The 18,935-nt window shown below is 38.8% G+C and overlaps 1 protein-coding gene across 15 annotated transcripts in view; it reads right to left on the minus strand.

Moving 5' to 3' along the window:
- ICA1 (islet cell autoantigen 1) overlaps positions 1 to 18,935 on the minus strand; it is a 143,815-nt gene that overhangs the window by 104,554 nt on the left and 20,326 nt on the right. For all 15 annotated transcript variants that reach the window (XM_027574354.2, XM_027574344.2, XM_027574352.2 and 12 more), the window contains 4 exons: positions 15,973 to 16,138; positions 12,655 to 12,727; positions 6,901 to 7,024; positions 2,334 to 2,532 (listed from right to left, as the gene is read on the minus strand). In XM_027574354.2, coding sequence (XP_027430155.1) covers positions 2,334 to 2,532; positions 6,901 to 7,024; positions 12,655 to 12,727; positions 15,973 to 16,138 — 562 coding nt within the window. The remainder of the gene's footprint in view (positions 1 to 2,333; positions 2,533 to 6,900; positions 7,025 to 12,654; positions 12,728 to 15,972; positions 16,139 to 18,935) is intronic.

Genomic DNA, 18,935 nt, shown 5'->3' on the forward strand with positions numbered 1-18,935 from the left:
ACACATGGGATTGTAGAGTAAGGCATCTCTTCAGCTACTTCTGCATAGAAAAGGATTCTTTTAAACCATATTTTCCAAAATCAACAGATTGATGACACTAAAGAGTGGGTAATGTTTCAACATTCAAACCAAATGATGAAGGGCTTGGTTTTTATTTCATTGTTACACAGCTAGTAACCACCCTCCAAAATAAAACCAAATAAACACAAGTCCACGTGAAATTCTCCTGCCTTCCAGAATAATTGTATTTTTAAATTTTTTAAAAAAGATTTATTTAGGGGCGCCTGGGTGGCTCAGTTGGTTAAGTGACTGCCTTCGGCTCAGGTCATGATCCTGGAGTCCCGGGATCAAGTCACGCATTGGGCTCCCTGCTCAGCAGGGAGTCTGCTTCTCCCTCTGCCCCTCCCCCCTCTCATGTGCGCTCTCTCTCTCTCTCATTCTCTCTCTTAAATAAATAAATAAAATCTTTAAAAAAAGTAAAATAAAAAAATAAAAATAAAAAGATTTATTTACTTGAGAGAGAGAGTGCAAGCATAAGTTGGGGGAAGGGGCAGAGGGAAAGAATCTTCAAGCAGACTCGCCGCTGAGTGTAGAGCCCAAGGACAATTTGGGGCACCATCTCATGACCCATGATATCATGACCTGAGCTGAAACCAAGAGCTGGACACTTAACTGACTGTGCCACCCAGGTGCCCCATATTTTAATTTTTATTACATGGTACATAAAAGGTGCTCAATAAATATTTGTTGAATGAATAAATCACAGGACAGGTATTACCAGGAAAATGTCAATTTTAGGTCAATTTCCTTTTTTTTTCTCTTAAGGAAAAAATCATGCATATTTTCTGGGATTCTTTCATTCCCTTGTCTGACCTTGGGCTAGTTACTTAACATAGGTATCACTTTCTTCATCTATAAAATTAAATCTGTGCCTTGATTATTGTGAGGCTTAAAGGAGGTAGTAGATATAAAATGATTAGCACTATTCTCTGCAGATAAGGTTTTTTTGTTTTGTTTTGTTTTAACTTCTCTACCCCATCCTCCTCTAACCCACAAAAAAAGTGTCAAAGACAAACCAAATTACCGGTGTGATTAGAAAGTCAGGAAATTTCTAATGTGGCCTGCGCCTTGATTTTCACTTTCATAAAATGAGTGAGCTTTACTTTTCAGTTCAGATTTTCCATGAATTCAGAAATCTGCCTTGCTAAGTTAGATACTGCTACCACATTAAGGTTATCTATAATCAGAAATAAAATAAATTCTGATTTCCTTCATAGAGAGGGACTCCAAACTACAAATGAAAATAAGATTTGGCTTTTAAAAGAATTTGCATCAATCTAATAGTAGGTCAAGAATTGGTGACCCTATTCTTAAGCAACAGAAGGTCCCTCCTTTCCCCCATCCCACACTCTTCACCTCCTATGCACTAGCAGGGTTTCCCATTCACAACTCCATGTGGTGTACCTAAAAAGAAATCCAGGGATTTTAAGCAACATCACTAATTACAAACGGATCATTTGAAATGAGTAAGATAATTGACACAATATTATGTCAAACCTGACATTTGCTTGATTTTTTTTTCTTTCACACCCTGAAATACAGCCAAATCAACCAAACAAAGAACTACCAAGATTGTACACAACAGTCGCTGCGTTTTCATAAATACTCAGTGTATGACTGCCACCTAGTGGTGGGATATATCCTTGTATGGCCAAATATCCAAACAGCTAAATTGACATAAGATAATTAAAAAGCCAAGGGAACATTGTTCCTCTGCTGCTCACCAGTTATTTCAGGGAAATTTAAGAGCATACCCACCTTCTCAGCTAACTATTTTCTTCAGACAAATTTCTGAAGAGGCCTACTGCAAATGGAACATTAGTTAATCCCACAACCAAACCCCACCACTTCTCAACCACTTCACAAAACAGAGGAGTATTATTCTATTAATTTTAAAATTCATTAGCAATTAAAAAAGGTTCTCCAATAGCCTGTCCTCACTTTCCAGTTTCATTTGATCTAATCTTGATTTTTAGTTACGCATGAAAGCATTTTAAAGTGACAACCTTACAAAAAGTGTACATTATATGAAAATCCGACTTCAATTAGAACCAGTTACTAAATCCCAGCAATTTCCAGCTGTCTCTTCTATCTTATCCTTAGAGAATTATATATCACATTAATTGGTATTCTGTCACATAAAAAGACACTGGCAATGATTAATTGCATCCTTGGTGCTTTTGAGTTATGTCTTCTTCACCAGAGTGATTCAAATCACACCTCATTACCTTCCAGCAGGTACCCCTCTTGGTAACCTTCATAAAATCTCCTACCTTCCTGAACTTCTCCATTTGCTTGTAGAGGTCTGGATCAAGCTCCTGTGACACATCCTTCATCCATAATAATGCCCCTCTGTATTCAGTCCGGCACTGCTCCATGCGATTCACCGTCAGCCAAGTGTCTGAGATGGCCCGGTGCCGAAAAGTCTCCACTTCTTGGTGAAATCGACACAAAGGATTTCTCAAGGCCAACCTAGACAAGAGGATAAAGCCATAATCTTGAAACCAAGCAGGCCAGCAATTTGCATCCTTGACAGTTTACCAATCTTAAATTCCTGAGCCTAGAAGAGTGCCTGGAATATAGACAATGCTGCAGAAATATTTGATTGAAATGGATGAACTGATGAGTCAACCAGATTACCCATGTACTGATCCCTTAGATTACTGTTATTTAACTGGACCACTGGGAAGTATTTCCAACAGTACTGTTGGGGATAGTCTCATGCCTGAGCAAAGAGTATTTATCTGGAGCTGGAACCAATCCTGTGTTAATGGAGAAAGGCCAAGGCATAACCATTTCCCATTTCTATTCTTGGCATCCCTGTCTCTGCTCCTCTGAAGCCTGGCCCTTTGAGGAGGGATGGACTTGTTCATGATTAGGGTCTCCCCTGCTAGGTCATTTTGGATTACTCTCCAAATGCCAGGGCAATCTCCTGCTTGCTCCAACAGTCACAGAGAATGGAGCATGAACAGAAGCATTTTTTAAATAAGATTTTACCTATCTATCATCTATCTATCTATCTATCTATCTATCTATCTATCTATCTATCTATCTATCTATCTATCTATCATCTATCTATCTTAGAGACGGGGGAGAGAGAGTACATGAGCGGTGTAGAGGGAGAGAGGGAGAACAAGAATCCCAAGCAGACTCTGTGCTGAGTGCAGAGCCTGACATGGGGCTCAATCTCATGACCATGAGACCATGACCTGAACCAAAATCAAGAGTCGGACCCTTAACGGACTGAGCCACCGGTGGCCCAAACAGAAGCATTTTTAAATGGTCTAGGAAGGGAGAGAAGCACTGTGGATCTACGTGCTAGGCACAGACAGGTTATATGATTGATCCTTATAGAGAAACAAAACTTGAGGATCCTATGCCATAAATAAATGTATATTATACAAGGTGGATATAAAATAATTATAATGTTAGCTTTAACATACCTTTATTTAGCAAGAAAAAAATGTTTGAGGCATATCAAACTTTCAATGAAATATTTATTTTGCAGGGAAGGGAAATATTGCTTCTTTCCTACCCAAAATGAATAATGTCACATGACTTACACTCTTAAAATACAGTTGTCTCCATGAGGTGGCAGGGCATAGGTTCAAAACATGAAAATGAGTAATTACATTTCAATTTAAAGGCAAACTTATGAAGCTGAAGAGAACAGTAATGTTAGTGAGCTGAAGTCAGTGCTTGGCAGTTCCAACAGTACTGTCAGATTATAGATGGGGGCAATAAACTGTTTAAGAAAAAAAGAAAACCCTTTTACTATTTTCTCTTTTCCTCTTTTCTGTAAAACACTGCTTTTAAATAGCATTTCTCTAAAAAGTTTGCTCACATCATCCTACGTAAGTGTTGCAGGTGGTTTTTGGACATATTATGGTGCCATAAAGTAAGCTTGTGCTTTATTGCCATTGGATTAAATTTAATACTCAACTTTCATCAAATTGAATGCACAGTTGTAGCAATGACTATCAAATAAGTCAGTAAAACAAATGCTGGTGTGAAGGTTTATAAAACTGGGGACTTCTATTTAAAGAGAGAAAGAGCCCTCAGCTGTCCCCCTAAGGATCCTGTTCATTTCTGGACTCCTCTTTCTCTTCCCTTGGATCTTACCAATTTCCCTAAACTGGCTGAAAAAGCATCTTGTGAATAAAATATTCTCGATTTCTTTGACTGTTAGACAGAAACCTCTGAAGAGGTAATGACATGATGACAGATGTTAAGATCTTGAAGAAAACAAAAAAGCATATAAAATCACCTCATTTTTTTTCTGTAACTTGCTTCACATAAGATTAGAAAGGTGAAAACCTATTTCCTGGTGCTACCAGGGACTGCGTGTAGACCAAGGAAAAACGCAATAACCAGAAATATCAAGCTTCAGTGAAAGACTGCTGCACATTTTCATGGATGAAGATCTACCCAAAGGGAAAGATTAATAAAGTATCTACAGGTCTACTCCACAAAGACATTTATCCTTTAGTAGGAAAATGTGGAAGTGACCTAAGTAATAGACAGAAGGGCTCAGGTTAAATGCATCATGGCATGCCCTGGAATACTATGGTATAAATGTTTTTAAAAATGTATACATAGACAGCAAAATGTGTTATGGTTATTTGATCAAAAAATCAATTTGCTAAATGATCAGTAAGCACTACTATACAAAAACTGTACGGCATGATGCTGTTTATATTAAAAACATATTCTGGCATATCTCAAATTACATCCATTCAAGATCTGAAAATTTAACTTCGTGAGAGTTTTAGGTCATCCTGTACCGTCTTTATGTTTAGGAGGACTGGTTGGGATGTCATGTGCTTGGTCAGCAGCTGAGTGCTATGAAACCAGAGCCATCTTGCAGCAGGTCACCTTCCAAATTTTAAAGTTGTCCAAGATGCATTAAATTATGGATATAGTGCACTTTGCTAGTTTATATGGTGATGAGTTGAGGTATCATTTGCATTGTTTTTGTCGATTTCTGTTTTTGCTTGTAACCAAAGGTTAGATTATATAAACTCAAGGTACCCTATGTGTGCTCTGGGAGATAATTTGGTACCCAACTCTGAAAGGGTGTACCTAGAGAGCCATATTATAAAATAATTATGAGATCAGTAATGGTAACTCTTATAGTGATTGTTTTCAGGGATTTGGCTTTGTTTCCCATAAATGGATGTAAGTTTTGGCATACTGGTATGTATAAGAATTTTTCCCACTGAAATTAGTGATAATTATATGTTTAACATATGAGAATTTACTCTTTGAAAGACTGAGAACCAATTATCTTGGTAAGGGGGGGGTAAGTACATATGCATAGAAAATATCCATCAAGGGGTTAAAAGTGGGTCATCTCTATTAGTAAAATTTTAATTGCTTTTTAATTTTCTTTTGATTTGTCTGCGTTTTAATTTTCTCTGAAACATGTGTATTATTTTTACAAAGAAAAACGATTACAAATAAGATTAAAAGGTACAATTTTTTTTTTTTTTTAAGATTGTATTTCCCTATTTGACTGAGACACAGCGAGAGAGGGAACACAAGCAGGGGGAGTGGGAGAGGGAGAAGCAGGCTTCCCATGGAGCAGGGAGCCCAGTGCAGGGCTGGATCCTAGGACCCTGGGATCATGACCTGAGTTGAAGGCAGATTCCTAATGACTTCCGCCCAAGCACCCCTAAAAGGTACAATTAAAAATCATAAGCAACACTTTTCTTGGGAAATGGATACAGAACTATTGGAAATGGTATTGTTCAACTGTGAAAGTTGGCATTGCCCACAAAGTTGGGGTCCAAATGTTATTAGACAGAACCAACACACCCAGGAGTGGGACCCTGGGAAACTGACACAGTTGGTCTCTTTCTGCTACTCCAGCTTTCTCAGGATTTCATAGGAATACCTGTGTAACAGGCTGACAGCCTGCTCTTGGCCCACAGGGAAGGAAGGAAAGAAGGAGAAATTAGGAGAAGAAAATGAACAATTTAAGTGAAATTTTTGTAGGCTGAACATTTTTGGAAACTACCTACAACGCCTTATTTAGGTATAATCTTGCCTAATATTAGTGAGTGACATTTTTGGGCTAGTTCATTATTGGGGGAAGAGGGATAGAGAAGGAGTGTTACTTTTCTCAGGCACAAAATGCAACTATATGCAGGGGCTCTGGCTTATTCTACACCAACCATAAAAATGAGTCATGAGAGTGTTAAAAAAAAAATGTCACTCATCTGCCACAATTTCCTCTCTACCAGAGCTTCTCAAACTTTTAAATGTTCATCAAAATCAACCAGGGATCTCATTAAGATGCAGATTTGGATTCAGCAGTTGTGGGATGGGGCCTAGATTCTGCATTTCTAACAGGCTTCTAGGGGATGCTGCTGATGTTGCTGGTCCAGGGTCTGAGCAGAATAGTTCAGGGCATCGTGAACACCACCTCTCCAAAGTTAATTGGCCCATAGAGAGCAGAGAAGGAACCCTTCCACCTGGTCTCATTAGGCTACTGCTTTAATCAGCTGCTGTTAGGGGACAGGACTGAATGCTATGAGCAATGCTAAAGGTCAAACATAAGCCTAGGCAGCACTCACAGTGATTGGTACATAACATGCTCCCTATAGACCAGGAGAAATATGAAAAAAAAAAAAAACTTAAAAATTACTAGGAGGAAAATAAATCATACATGTTATCTTAATCAGAGAGTTAAGAACAGACTAATAACTAAGAACAGAGTAGCTCCTCAGTCTCAGGCAAGAGCCTTCTAGACAACAACAGAGGAGTCCCCTCCATGGCTGGATGGATCCTGGATTCTTTGCCGACCCCCCAAATGGAGCCCCAGTGAAGGCCACACACCTTTGCTGGGAAGAAAAGCAGAGAGCCTTTCCTGTTGCTTGCATCATCTTTCCTGCTCTGGTTTTATCTTGGAAGCCTTGGGATCGGAGAAATTTTCCCAGTTCGTTTTCTTCTTGAGACAAGACTGATGAAGAAAAGACCAAAAGGAGCTATGAACAATAAGCATTTTTATTACAGAGCGGAGAGAGACACAAGGTCCTCGCTCTTTTAGAGGCAAAGACGGGGTGAAATTAAATCCACGTGGCAAGCTACAAGATAAGCTCCCCGCCTCCCACCATTTAACTTTCATGCTGTCCCTCCATTTACAAAAGGAGAGATCAAATTCACTTGAGTACATCTGTCAGTGTGTTTGGTGCCCTGTAATCAGAACCAGAAAATGACCTCTGCACTGAAAAGCGAGCCGATAATGTGCTGTTTCAAGCTGAAATAAAAAAGTTGGGTTTGTCTATTATGACTGAGGGAATCTTTTGTGGCTGCCTATAATATAGAGCCAGTTTCCTCTGCTTATTCTCTCTCACTGACTTTTTGATCTCTGCTTTCTGAGTTACATTCTACTTGATAATAAAGCAATTCCAATACCTTATTCATGATGTGGGTCTTTGGTTGGAAGTGGGAGTGGGGATTGAGGGTGGGGGGTAATCAGCTTAATGCCTTTGTGGGTTTATTTTTTAGGTAGGCATCACATCTAGCATGGAGCCCAATATGGGGCTTGAACTCATGACCCTGAGATCAAGACCTGAGCTGAGATCAAGAGTTGGACACGTAAGTGACTGAGCCTCCCAGGTACCCCATGTCTTCATGGGTTTTTTAAATGCAGAGCTGGGGGCACCTGGGTGGCTCAGCCCGTTTTAAGTGTCTGCCTTCAGCTCAGGTCATGATCCCAAGTCCTGGGATCAAGCCCCATGTTGGGCTCCCTACTCAGCGGGAAGCCTGCTTCTCCTTCTCCCACTCCACTCCCCCTGCTTGTGTTCTCTCTCTCACTGTCTCTGTCAAATAAATAAATAAAATCTTCAAAAAAAATTTTTAAAAATAAATGCAGAGCTGGAACCGTGAATTGGTCATGCCTAAACTTGGCCTTATTTCTAAAGACAACCTGAGATGGCACTGTTGGTGAGCTAGTGACTGGTACATGCTTTCTGCAGATTCATTTGGCAGTAAACATACAATGTTACAGAATTCTATGTATCTTTTGACAGTGCACTTCTACTGTTAGTAGTACATTCCAAGGAATTAGTGAAATGGGCACAAAGCTTCATATGGAAAGATAATCATAGCATCAATATTTATAATAGCAAAACACTCTCTTTCTTTACACTTGGGGCTGATTTATAAAACTATGTGTCTTCAAACAATGAAACAGTGGGCTCTTACACAGCCACTGGCCCCCAATCCACATTTACCAACAGCTGAACAAAGAGTGACACTGAGTTTCCTAAATGTTTTCTTTTCTAAATACAGCATTTCTATGGACTTACTCTGAACACTATTCTTATTTCACACTTCTGTATTTATGCATTTACACATCACGTGCCTCTAAAAATGCTTTTTAAATGCTACTAGGATTCTTGTCCCTTTTCATAAACAATCCACAATTCCTTCAGAATGCATCCCATTCCTGACATAACCTCTCCAATGAGAGCATAAGCCAGGAACCACAAATCCAAAGGTGAAGGTTATACTTGCTACTGCTTCTTTGTTAATTTGTCACTATAGTTCACACTAAACATTCCAGAGGATGAGCCTTTTGGAATCCACTCTCCCTGAGAAATAAATGACTACTCTCCTTTCTCTCTGTCCTTCAAGAATCAAGTTCACTACTCAAAGCTCAAAGGCTGTGAAGTAGTTGATCCCCATTTCTCTGGGATAGCAGCGCCCTCTCGGCATTAGGGTGTTCATGGTTGGGGATGTGTCTGTCTATCCCATGAGACTCTAACTTTCTCAGGACAGGGACCTCATCCAACTATGGATTCCCCAAGCTGAGCATTCAGGGCACTGTTAAGTGCTTATAAAATTAAATTAACTACAATTTTTGCCTTATTATCCTCATACATTATTTTTCCCCACCACCTCCTATCCCACTTTATTTCATTTTAAATGCTTATTTGATATTTATGCCATGATTCTATGAAGATTTAAAAAAAACTATAATTATAAGAAGTTTTGTTGTTTTTTAATACCTTCTGTAACTTCTTTCTACTTACTAATATAGGACTCACTCAATTCCACAATGAATATGTCCCTATGGAGAGCAATTTCACATTTTTGTTCATAATAGCATGAGACTACAGTCACCTTTTTTACCTTGAAGTCTCAAGTCACATACGAATGAACATATTTACCTTAAGGCTAGGAAGATACCAATTCACTGTACCTAAATGATTATATAGTTGATGAAATGTACTTTCCTAAATAAGCCTAAGGAAGTTGAAGCATTTGAAAAATTATTTTTATTATTTTATGCACTTGAGGATTAAGCTTGGGGTGGGAAACAGGTTTCCTTTTTTTTTTTTTTTTTTTTAAGAATTTATTTATTTATTTGAGGGAGGGAGAGAGAGAGAGAAACAGCACGAGAGGGGAGAGGCTCAGAGGGAGAAGCAGGCTCCCCGCTGAGCCAGGAGCCTGACGTGGGACTCGATCCCAGGACTCTGGGATCATGACCTGAGCTGAAGGCAGTCACTTAACCAACTGAGCCACCCAGGTGCCCAACAGGTTTCCTTTTAAGAGCTGGACTCTAATTAATTGGCAATGTTACTCAGAGAGAGGTGGAAAACATCTCAGCCTCATCAGACTCCAGCTTGGGTTACTAGTGATGACTGTCATTTTCTGAGAAGGGATGTTCATTCCTTAATTTTAACTTTAAAATTCAAATACAGAAATTAATTTATAGAAGTTTAAAATTCAGATGCAACACAGGTATCAGATGACTTGCCAGTTTCCACCTAAAAGGTCTAACTTAACTGGGACTTAAGAATTCAGACACACCAAAAAACCCCTATTCATTTTTTAATTGCTGATTAGATTTTCAGATGTATCCTAAAAAGGGAACTAAAGAACTATAAAACCAGTTAGCTTGGCAGCATTAATTCACTCAGCACAGATTTATGGATGATCTAGTATGTACTAGGCACTGTTCTTACCACTGGAAATATAGAGATGGACAAGACACACAAGGTCCCTGTTTTTATGGAGCTTTTGTTTGTGTAACAGAAGACAGAAAATAAAAAATCTGTAATCACAAATACAAAACACAAAAAGAAAAATACCAGATAGAGCAATAAAAGAAGGGGAGAGAAGATACGTTGGGCTGGGTGGTCAGGAAAAGCCTCTCTGAGCAGGTAACCATTAAGCTGGGCTCTAGATGTCAAGAAGGGGCCACTCTTGAGATGATTAGGCCAGTGACATTCCAGACAGAGGAAACAGTGAGCGTAAAAGGCCTTAGGTGACATGGTGGGTAAGGGCAAAAGTGGCTGGAGATGCAAGCTGGGCCAGATCATGTAGGAATTTATAGACTATGGTATGGCAGCCTGGACCTCACCTTAGGTTCTATTGGAAACTTTAAAGCAGAGAAGCAACATGATCCAATGTACTTTTTTAAACTTTATTTTACAAAATTTTAAGCTTATAGAAAAACTGTAAATAGAATACAGAGTTCCTGTATACCCTTCTTCAGCTTCCCCTAACATTAGCATCTTACATAACCATGGTACAGTTATCAAAACTGGGAAATTAACATTGGTATAGTACACTTAACCATAACCTTATTTGAATTTTATCAGTTTTCTCATTAATGTCCCTTTTCTTCTTCTAAGATCGAATCCAGGATCTGACGTTAAGTTGTCAGGATCCCTTAGTCTCCTTCGATCTGTGACAGTTTCTAAGCCTGTCCTATCTTTCATGAGCTTTGTGCCCTTTAAGATTACTGGTTAGGTATTGTACAGAATGTCCCTCAATCGGGTTTGTCTTATTTCTCACAATTAGACTGGGGTGACAGATTTTGGGGAGGGAAACCACAGAGGTGAAGTGGCCTTCTTAAATGATGATATCAGGACTACATGATACCAACACACATTATCACTAGTGATGTCAATCTCGACCACTTAATTCAGGTGGTGTCTACTGAGTTACTCCATGGTAAAATTATAATTTCCTCCTTTCATAATTATTTAAAATCTTGGAGGGAAATACATGATGCTATGCAAATACCCACTTTCTCCTCAAACTTTCGTTCACTGATTGTGCCATCTTCCAGTGAACCTTGCCTGCTACAATTCTTACTGTGGTATTTGCCTAATGGAGATCTTATGGTTCCCTCATTCTTTCTATATTTATTAACCAGAGTTATTTTATAAGAAAGAGTTTCTTCTCCCCTGTTTGTCTATTTCCATGCTGACTTAATGGATATTTACTTTACTTCATGGGTTATAATCTGATACTACTGTTATTTATTTTGTTGCTCAAACTGTCCTATCTTAGATTACTGGGAGCTCTTTGTGGTGTAGACAGTGGGCTGTGGGGGGGGCAGAGTGCAGGGAGATCATTTAGGAAGTTGATATAGCAAATCAAGTAAGAGAGTGATAGTAGTGGCATGAACTAAGGTAGTGACAGTAGAGATGTAGAGAGGAAGACTCTGAAAGCTATTCAGGAGACAAAATGGACTACCATTTAAGACTGACTAGATGTGGGACAGAGAAATGGTGGGGGGGTATGTGTCATGTGTCTTGACTTCCCCAGAACTCAAGACTATGGAGTTACAGCCCTGGAGAAGTCTTAGCTCAAACACTTAGTAAACAGGAACACAGAAAATTTATAAAATTCTGCCTCTAAGTCCTAGGACTTTGTACTTCCCCACAATAGTCTTAACAAAGACTAATGAAGGAAAATTACCAACTGTTAATTGTGATTATTGGAAAGAGGTGTATCAGCAGTCAGAAACAAAAAAATTTCCTATGTTCCTGCTCAGAAATACAGAAATTATACTATTAAATCACCTACAAAAGGAAATTTTAAAACATACTAACACACAACTTGATATTTAGCATTTAGAGACAACTGTTGGTAATAACTTTACGCAGAATCTTGTTCCCCAATAACCCAATATCCAACTTAAAAAATGCTCATGAAGAAGTGCTGTCAACAAAATACAGTTAATAAATTACCTGTTTGTGCCTTCTCTCTCCATTTTAAGAGGAACAAAACTGGATATGAGAGCCAGGGCAATCAAATAAAAACAACCCAGAATTTTAGAAAACCCACACATAAAACTGAGAAAACTTTTTTATAATTAGGAAAATAAATGGCATGTACTTACCCACCACAGGAGGCCCAATATAAAGTTCTTGTTACAGTTACTTGCATTGAGTGATAAACAACCTATGTAAAGGATTTCTGATAAAATTATTAGAGACCCTCCTCCCCACCAATTAAGGAGCAGAGACAGGGGCGCCTGGGTGGCTCAGTCATTAAGCGTCTGCCTTCGGCTCAGGTCATGATCCTGGGGTCCTGGGATTGAGCCCCCCATCGGACTCCCTGCTCAGTGGGAGGTCTGCTTCTCCCTTTCCCACTTCCCCTACTTGTGTTCCCTCTCTCTGTCAAATAAATAAATAAAATCTTTAAAAAAAGAGAGAGCAACGACAGACACTCCTAAATAGTAATTTCCTTGTCTTACTTTCTAAACATATGAAATGATATATTAAAGCAAAATATCCTATTTCTTACTGTTTATCTGATCAATATTCATACTTAGGGCATACTTACAACATATTCTCTTTTGATAGAGTACGATTGCTTTAGACAAGTCCAAACAGGTTCTCTGAATTGAATGAAACAGCTATAATAAAAATACAAACAAAATGCTAAATTATAACAAATAGTGAAATAAAAAATTATTATCAGAACATAATCACAGTGTTTGATTTGCCCACTAACAACAAGATCACAAACCTAAGTATGCTTGTTGTTATGTGGCGTTCGGTGCAGCAACTGTGACCAAAGTCTTTAAGTATGCTCCTATTTATCTATATTTATTAGAATTCATCATTTCTGTGATCTAAATTAAGATCCGCAGAACAGTGATTTCCTCCAGATTATTGAAATAAGAACTGAAAAACAGAAATCCTAAATGAAGGGCCCAATTAGGTTTGGTAAACCAGAGACCCAATATTCATTCATAATTTATTTCTTTTACCATTTGCTGTCTTTTTTTTAAATGTAGGATCCCTCAATTAAGAATCATATTTAAAACATGGCATTCGCTTATTTTGTGATCGTAATCCATTTTATGGCATGCTTAAACAATTCTATAAAGAGCAAACAAAAATCAATCAGTTGAATGTTCCATTTAGAAGACATCTGGTAAAATGGAGTTTAGCTAGCAGCCCTTATCACTCCTTATTTTCCCATTGATTTCATAAGATATACAGAGAAGAAACCTAATGTAATGCCAAGGCCGTAAGAGAAGAAAGTACGGGAAAAGAAGGTGGGCTATACTGAGAAGAATCAAACTAGATTTTAACTTTGCTTCAAAAACCCAGACGAGCTCAAGAGAAGATCAGACACTTCACACTTTCTCCACCTTCTGTCCACCAGCCCAGAGACCACAGCTGGTATCAGAAAACCTGGCAAACATTCTGCCTCTGAAGAGCCACCTAATGAGGCAGAGTAAGGCTTTCCCTCTCTCTCTCTTTTAGCTTATTGGCCACGGTGATGTAATAGCTGTGTCTTGGTATTATGAAGCACTTCACTATTGAGTTAAAACAGATGATCTGTTTCATAATAAATACAACCAATGATCTAATAAAAATAGATGCATGCATATATACTTGAAATATTAAAAACCATTCCCAGAAACGCTTAGTACAATAAAATTTGGTCATGAAGAATATAAATTTTGCTAAATCTCATTTCATTACTCTGTATTTTCTACCTGTTTAGAAAAGAGAAAGAAAAAAAAAAAACAACAGAAACAGAAAATCAGCAGTCTGAATTTCTTCCCTGACTAACGTTTGACATCAGGATTATGGGTCACAAACCACCAACAGATAGCAATTCCTGAATATAGGATCAAGGGAGTTCATAAAATATGTTCAGGAGCTGTTCTGTTGTCACTGTTCATTTTTAAAAACCTGAGGTGTAAATGAAAGGCAATAAAATGCACACCTCTGGAATGTTCTGTTCTGCAGGTCTGTAACTGCATACATTCTTGCAACCGCACCCAAACTAAGAAACCACTGACCGGCGGCTCTGCTACGGCCCCTCCTAAGAGACCTGCCTGTCAACACAGGTTAGCTTTGTCTGTTCTTGTACTTAAGAGCTGTTTTTGAGAAAATGATTTTATTAAAAACCAATTTTGAAACATAGTTAAACTTAGTGCAACATTTCTATATTAACTTCCCAACAGATTATAGTAGAATCTGACCATCATTATAACTTGGCACAGAAACTTGCTCTGTGCTAGCAAAACAAAGGCTCTTGTTTCGTAAGCTAGCCTTTTGTGGATAACTTAGGGTAAGAACGCATCAAAATGCTGTGCACGTCATTTACATATGTTTTATGGATGCTCTCCATAAGCATCAACACGAGTTTAAACATTTCTGCAACAGAAACCTCATCCATGTAACATTACCAGTCACAGCTAATTACTTTAGATGTTATGTGCCTAGGACAGTGGCTATTTTGATTAAAGTACAGTTGGCTCAGTAAAAATGCTGCAAGAGCCTAAGCATAAATATAAAATTACTGTATTATGTGTAATGAAGTAATAATTACGTGTTAAATTCCTTTCTGAATAATGCCTGTATTTGCTACATTGTTAAAAAGAAAAAAAAATAAAGGTAGGAGACATGAAAAGCATATGTGACATATAATCATTTCAATTGTATGAAGAACACTAAAATCAGAACCGATGCCTCCTGGTGCCACGTTTCTCCCTGTAGCCATCTCCATTAGAACATCTCTATGAAACCCAGCTTCAATTTGAACAATTCCATTGGCAGGGGAAAGGGTTGGGAATGAACATTAATTGCATTAACATGTACACTGATTCAGTTACTATTTACTGAATGAGTACTGTGTGTCTGCTGATGGTATTATGGTGAATAAGGCTGATATGGATCTCTTAGTGGAGGGAGGGCAGACAAACACATAAACACATGAGATGTACATACTATGAATAGGGGCCCTGGGTCTGGTTCTCCCTCCAGATGCATAGGATGAATTATCCTTCATCCAAATGACAGGCCTTTCTATGCAATCAACAGCTAATATAGCTCCCTTAAACATCTCTGTTCCAGTATAACCATGGTTTCTACCATCCTGGGCACCCTTCTCAGAAAGTTTTTTTGAAACCCTGAGCTTTTTACTGTAATCATGTAAAATGTTCAAGCTCATTAACTTTATCTGATATGTTGAATTTAGAGATCATTTTGAATTCTTATCAGGTTATGTAACATAGTATTTCTCATGGAAGTGATGAGTATGCTTTTTAAATTTTACTCTAAATATCGGCAGAATGTCCTGCAAGACAGGGGATTAGTGGACCTTCTACCAGTTATGTTAGTATTTGGGAATCAACCAGATAGGAGTTCAGCTTACTGTATTATTAACTAGTCTAACTAAATATCTGCTCAGTTAATTCATTCTAGAATTTTTCAGGGTTCAATGCCAAGTTTATGAGACTCTAATTTCCAGGATCTTGTGTTGTCGTCCTTTCCTCTTTTTTTAAAAAATGTAAGCATTAGCTTGACCCTAGTGTTGATATCATGTGCAGTGGCTCTTTGGTTGCATTAATATTTTCAACAAACAACAAACATTTATTGAGTTTACCACATGCAGTGCATTAAAGTGCTTGAAAAACAAATTAACTGAGGCATGCTGGTAGTTACACGAGAATTTGTAGGTTTTTAGAAAACATGCTCAGATTGAATTTACCTCATCTTAGATTTTTTCCTCATGAACTAGCTGTTTGCAGTATGTTTTCAAATATAAAGCACACCTAAGCTTGTCCAAGTCTGTACACTCTAGGACTGTGACCCTAGTGAGGGGGCTGTGCTGGGACTGAGAAGAAGAACAGCTCACCTCCAGCTTGGCATCCAGGTCTGCATCAGAGGCAACGACATGCTCATCTTCCTTCTTCCCTGTGGCTTTAATAAAGGCCTGCTTCGTTTCCCAATACTTCTGCTGCATCTTATTTACTACTGACTTATCTTGAGTATATCGATCCTGTAAGTCCCAGGGATAACTGCTAAAAAATACATTTAAAGAGGTATTTTATTCCTGACTTTCATAAAAATGAAGCTATTTTAGTGTTAACAAATTTATCTAAACATTATATTACACAACATTCATAAACATACTTTTTTTTTTTAAGATTTATTTATTCATTTGACTGAAAGAGAGAGAGGGTATGAGCAGGGGCAAGCCACAGAGGGAGAAACAGATTCCCCCACGAGCAGGGAGCCTGATGTGGGGCTCGATGCCAGGACTCTAGGATCATGATCTGAGCTGAAGGCAGACACGTAACCGACTGAGTCACCTAGGCGCCGCCATAAACATACTTTCTTGTGTGATTATTACACCAAAAAAATTAACCAACTCTAATATACTCTGAAACCTTAAAAGTTAGTGAGGAAATCAAGAAGCTTTTGCAGGAAATCAAGAAACTAAACCTTGAAGAGTTTAGCTCTCAGCATGTTGGACATACTCCTTTTCCAAGTAGAGAAAGTGAGGCCTAACCAGGCAGGGTGTCTGGCTCAAGCAGCCCAGTGAGTCAGCGATAAAGCTGGATACCTATGTTGTCTCCACTCCAGTGTTATGGCCAACACTGAAGTGATAGCAGAAAAGTAGAGATAAGGGGGTGAAAAATAGCACATTTAAAATCTGTCCTAGAGGTACCTAAAATAGTCAAACTCAGAATCAGAGAGTAGAATAGTGGTTACCAGAGGCTGGATGGGGTGAGAGGGAAATGGGAAACTCTTAATGAAGGGGTGTAAGGTCTCAATGATACACAATGAGTAAATTCTAGAGATGGGCTGTACGACACTGCACCTATAGTTAATAATACCATAGTATACACTTAAAAATTTGTTAAAATGCAAATCTCATGTTAGATAGTCTTAACTACAGTCAAATGAAATTTAACAAAATGTTTTTTTGAAAAATCTGTTAATGATTTCTGATATTAAAACCTTAAATTCTTGGGGCGCCTGGGTGGCTCAGTCATTAAACGTCTGCCTTCAGCTCAGGTCATGATCCCAGGATCCTGGGATCGAGCCCTGCATCAGGCTCCCTGCTCATCGGGGAGTCTGCTTCTCCCTCTCTCTCTCCCTCTGCCTCTGCCCCTGTGCATGCTTTCTCTCAAATAAATAAATAAATTCTTTTTTTAAAAAAAAGTATGTAAGGAAGAAATTAGAAAAAAAATTGAGAATGAAATAGAATTCTGTAAAAGACCACAACACCTCAGATATTGACAGAAATGTTGCCATTAGTGCTCCACCCCTCCCCATGTTGTCTATGCCTTCCTCTGGTCTACAGTCCCTGTTTCTTTCTTTTTTTTTTTTAAGGTTTTATTTGAGAGAGAGAGAGCACAAAAGCGGGAGGGAGGGAGGAACAGAGGGAGAGGGAGAAGCAGACTCCCCGCTGAGCAGGGAGCCCAATGTGGGACTTGATCCCCGGACCCTGAGCCGAAGGCAGACACTTAACCCACTGAGCCACCCAGGCACCCTTAGAGCTCCTGTTTCATATGTCCACACAGGACCCCTGGTTTCTCCTCTCTGCAGACATGTGCCTTCTTTCTTCCACTCCATGCTATCACCACTCAAAACATGCCAGACCTGAGTCCTAAAACACAAGTTGCTTTACACCACTATTTAAAAATACCTGTTCCTTGAAACTTGGTGATTTATACTCTCCTTCCACATAACATTTACAATTTTCAATTCAGACATTTATTCTTAAAAAGTCAGAAGGGGTTTCAAATAACTTCTTTACAAAAGCTATCATTAGAGAAGTAGGATTTGGGGGACTTTCATAGTTTCTGCATTATTTAAAAGGTTTTTTTGGGGGGCGGGTGCCTCAGTTGGTTGGGCAACTGCCTTCGGCTCAGGTCATGATCCTGGAGTCCCAGGATCGAGTCCCGCATCGGGCTCCCTGCTCAGCAGGGAGTCTGCTTCTCCCTCTGACCCTCCCCTCTCCTCTCATGTTCTCTCTACCTCATTCTCTCTCTCAAATAAATAAAATCTAAAATAAATAAATAAAAGGGTTTTTTTTGTGTGTGTGTATAGACTTGTCAAATCACTATGCTGTACACCTGAAACTAACATAACATTGTGTGTCCGCTATACTTTAATTAAAAAAAAAAGTTTTAGGGGTGCCTGGGTGGCTCAGTCGTTAGGCGTCTGCCTTTGGCTCAGGTCGTGATCCCAGGGTCCTGGGATTGAGCCCCGCATCAGGATCCCTGCTCCGCGGGAGGCCTGCTTCTCCCTCTCCCACTCCCCCTGCTTGTGTTCCCTTTCTCGCTGTGTTTCTGTCAAATAAATAAATAAAATCTTTAAAAAAAAAAAAGTTTTACTATGAGCTCACTGAGGGAAAATAAGCGGAAAAAACATACAACTTTTATGTAAAAGATAGAGTCTCTCTACATAATATGTGTATAAAAAGACTGGAAGGATATACCCTCCAAAACTGGTTATTTCAAGGAAATAGAATTTTTAGAAGTGGGGAATAGGGTGGACTTCTTTGTATTGTATTTTTATTTACTTATTTTTGGTGAAAGGTCATGGATGAACAGAAAAAAAATTCCATTTTGGAAAAAAAACAAAGGGACCAGAGATGTGGTGAATACCCCTCAGCTTTGTCATTTAACAAATGAGGTATCTTAGGTTTCAAAAGCTTAAGAATTCTGCCCAAAGTCACACAGAATTAAAATCCAGGCCACTTAATCCCAGTCCAGTGCTCATTTCCATGTTCTCTACAGCCCCTGCATTTCAGCAGCAAGCAATGAAGTGGCAGAGTGAGAGACAGACTTTGGGGAAGGGCCCACT

This window comes from Zalophus californianus, chromosome 12 (genome assembly GCF_009762305.2).
Source record: "Zalophus californianus isolate mZalCal1 chromosome 12, mZalCal1.pri.v2, whole genome shotgun sequence".
Classification (NCBI taxonomy): Eukaryota; Metazoa; Chordata; class Mammalia; order Carnivora; family Otariidae; genus Zalophus; species Zalophus californianus.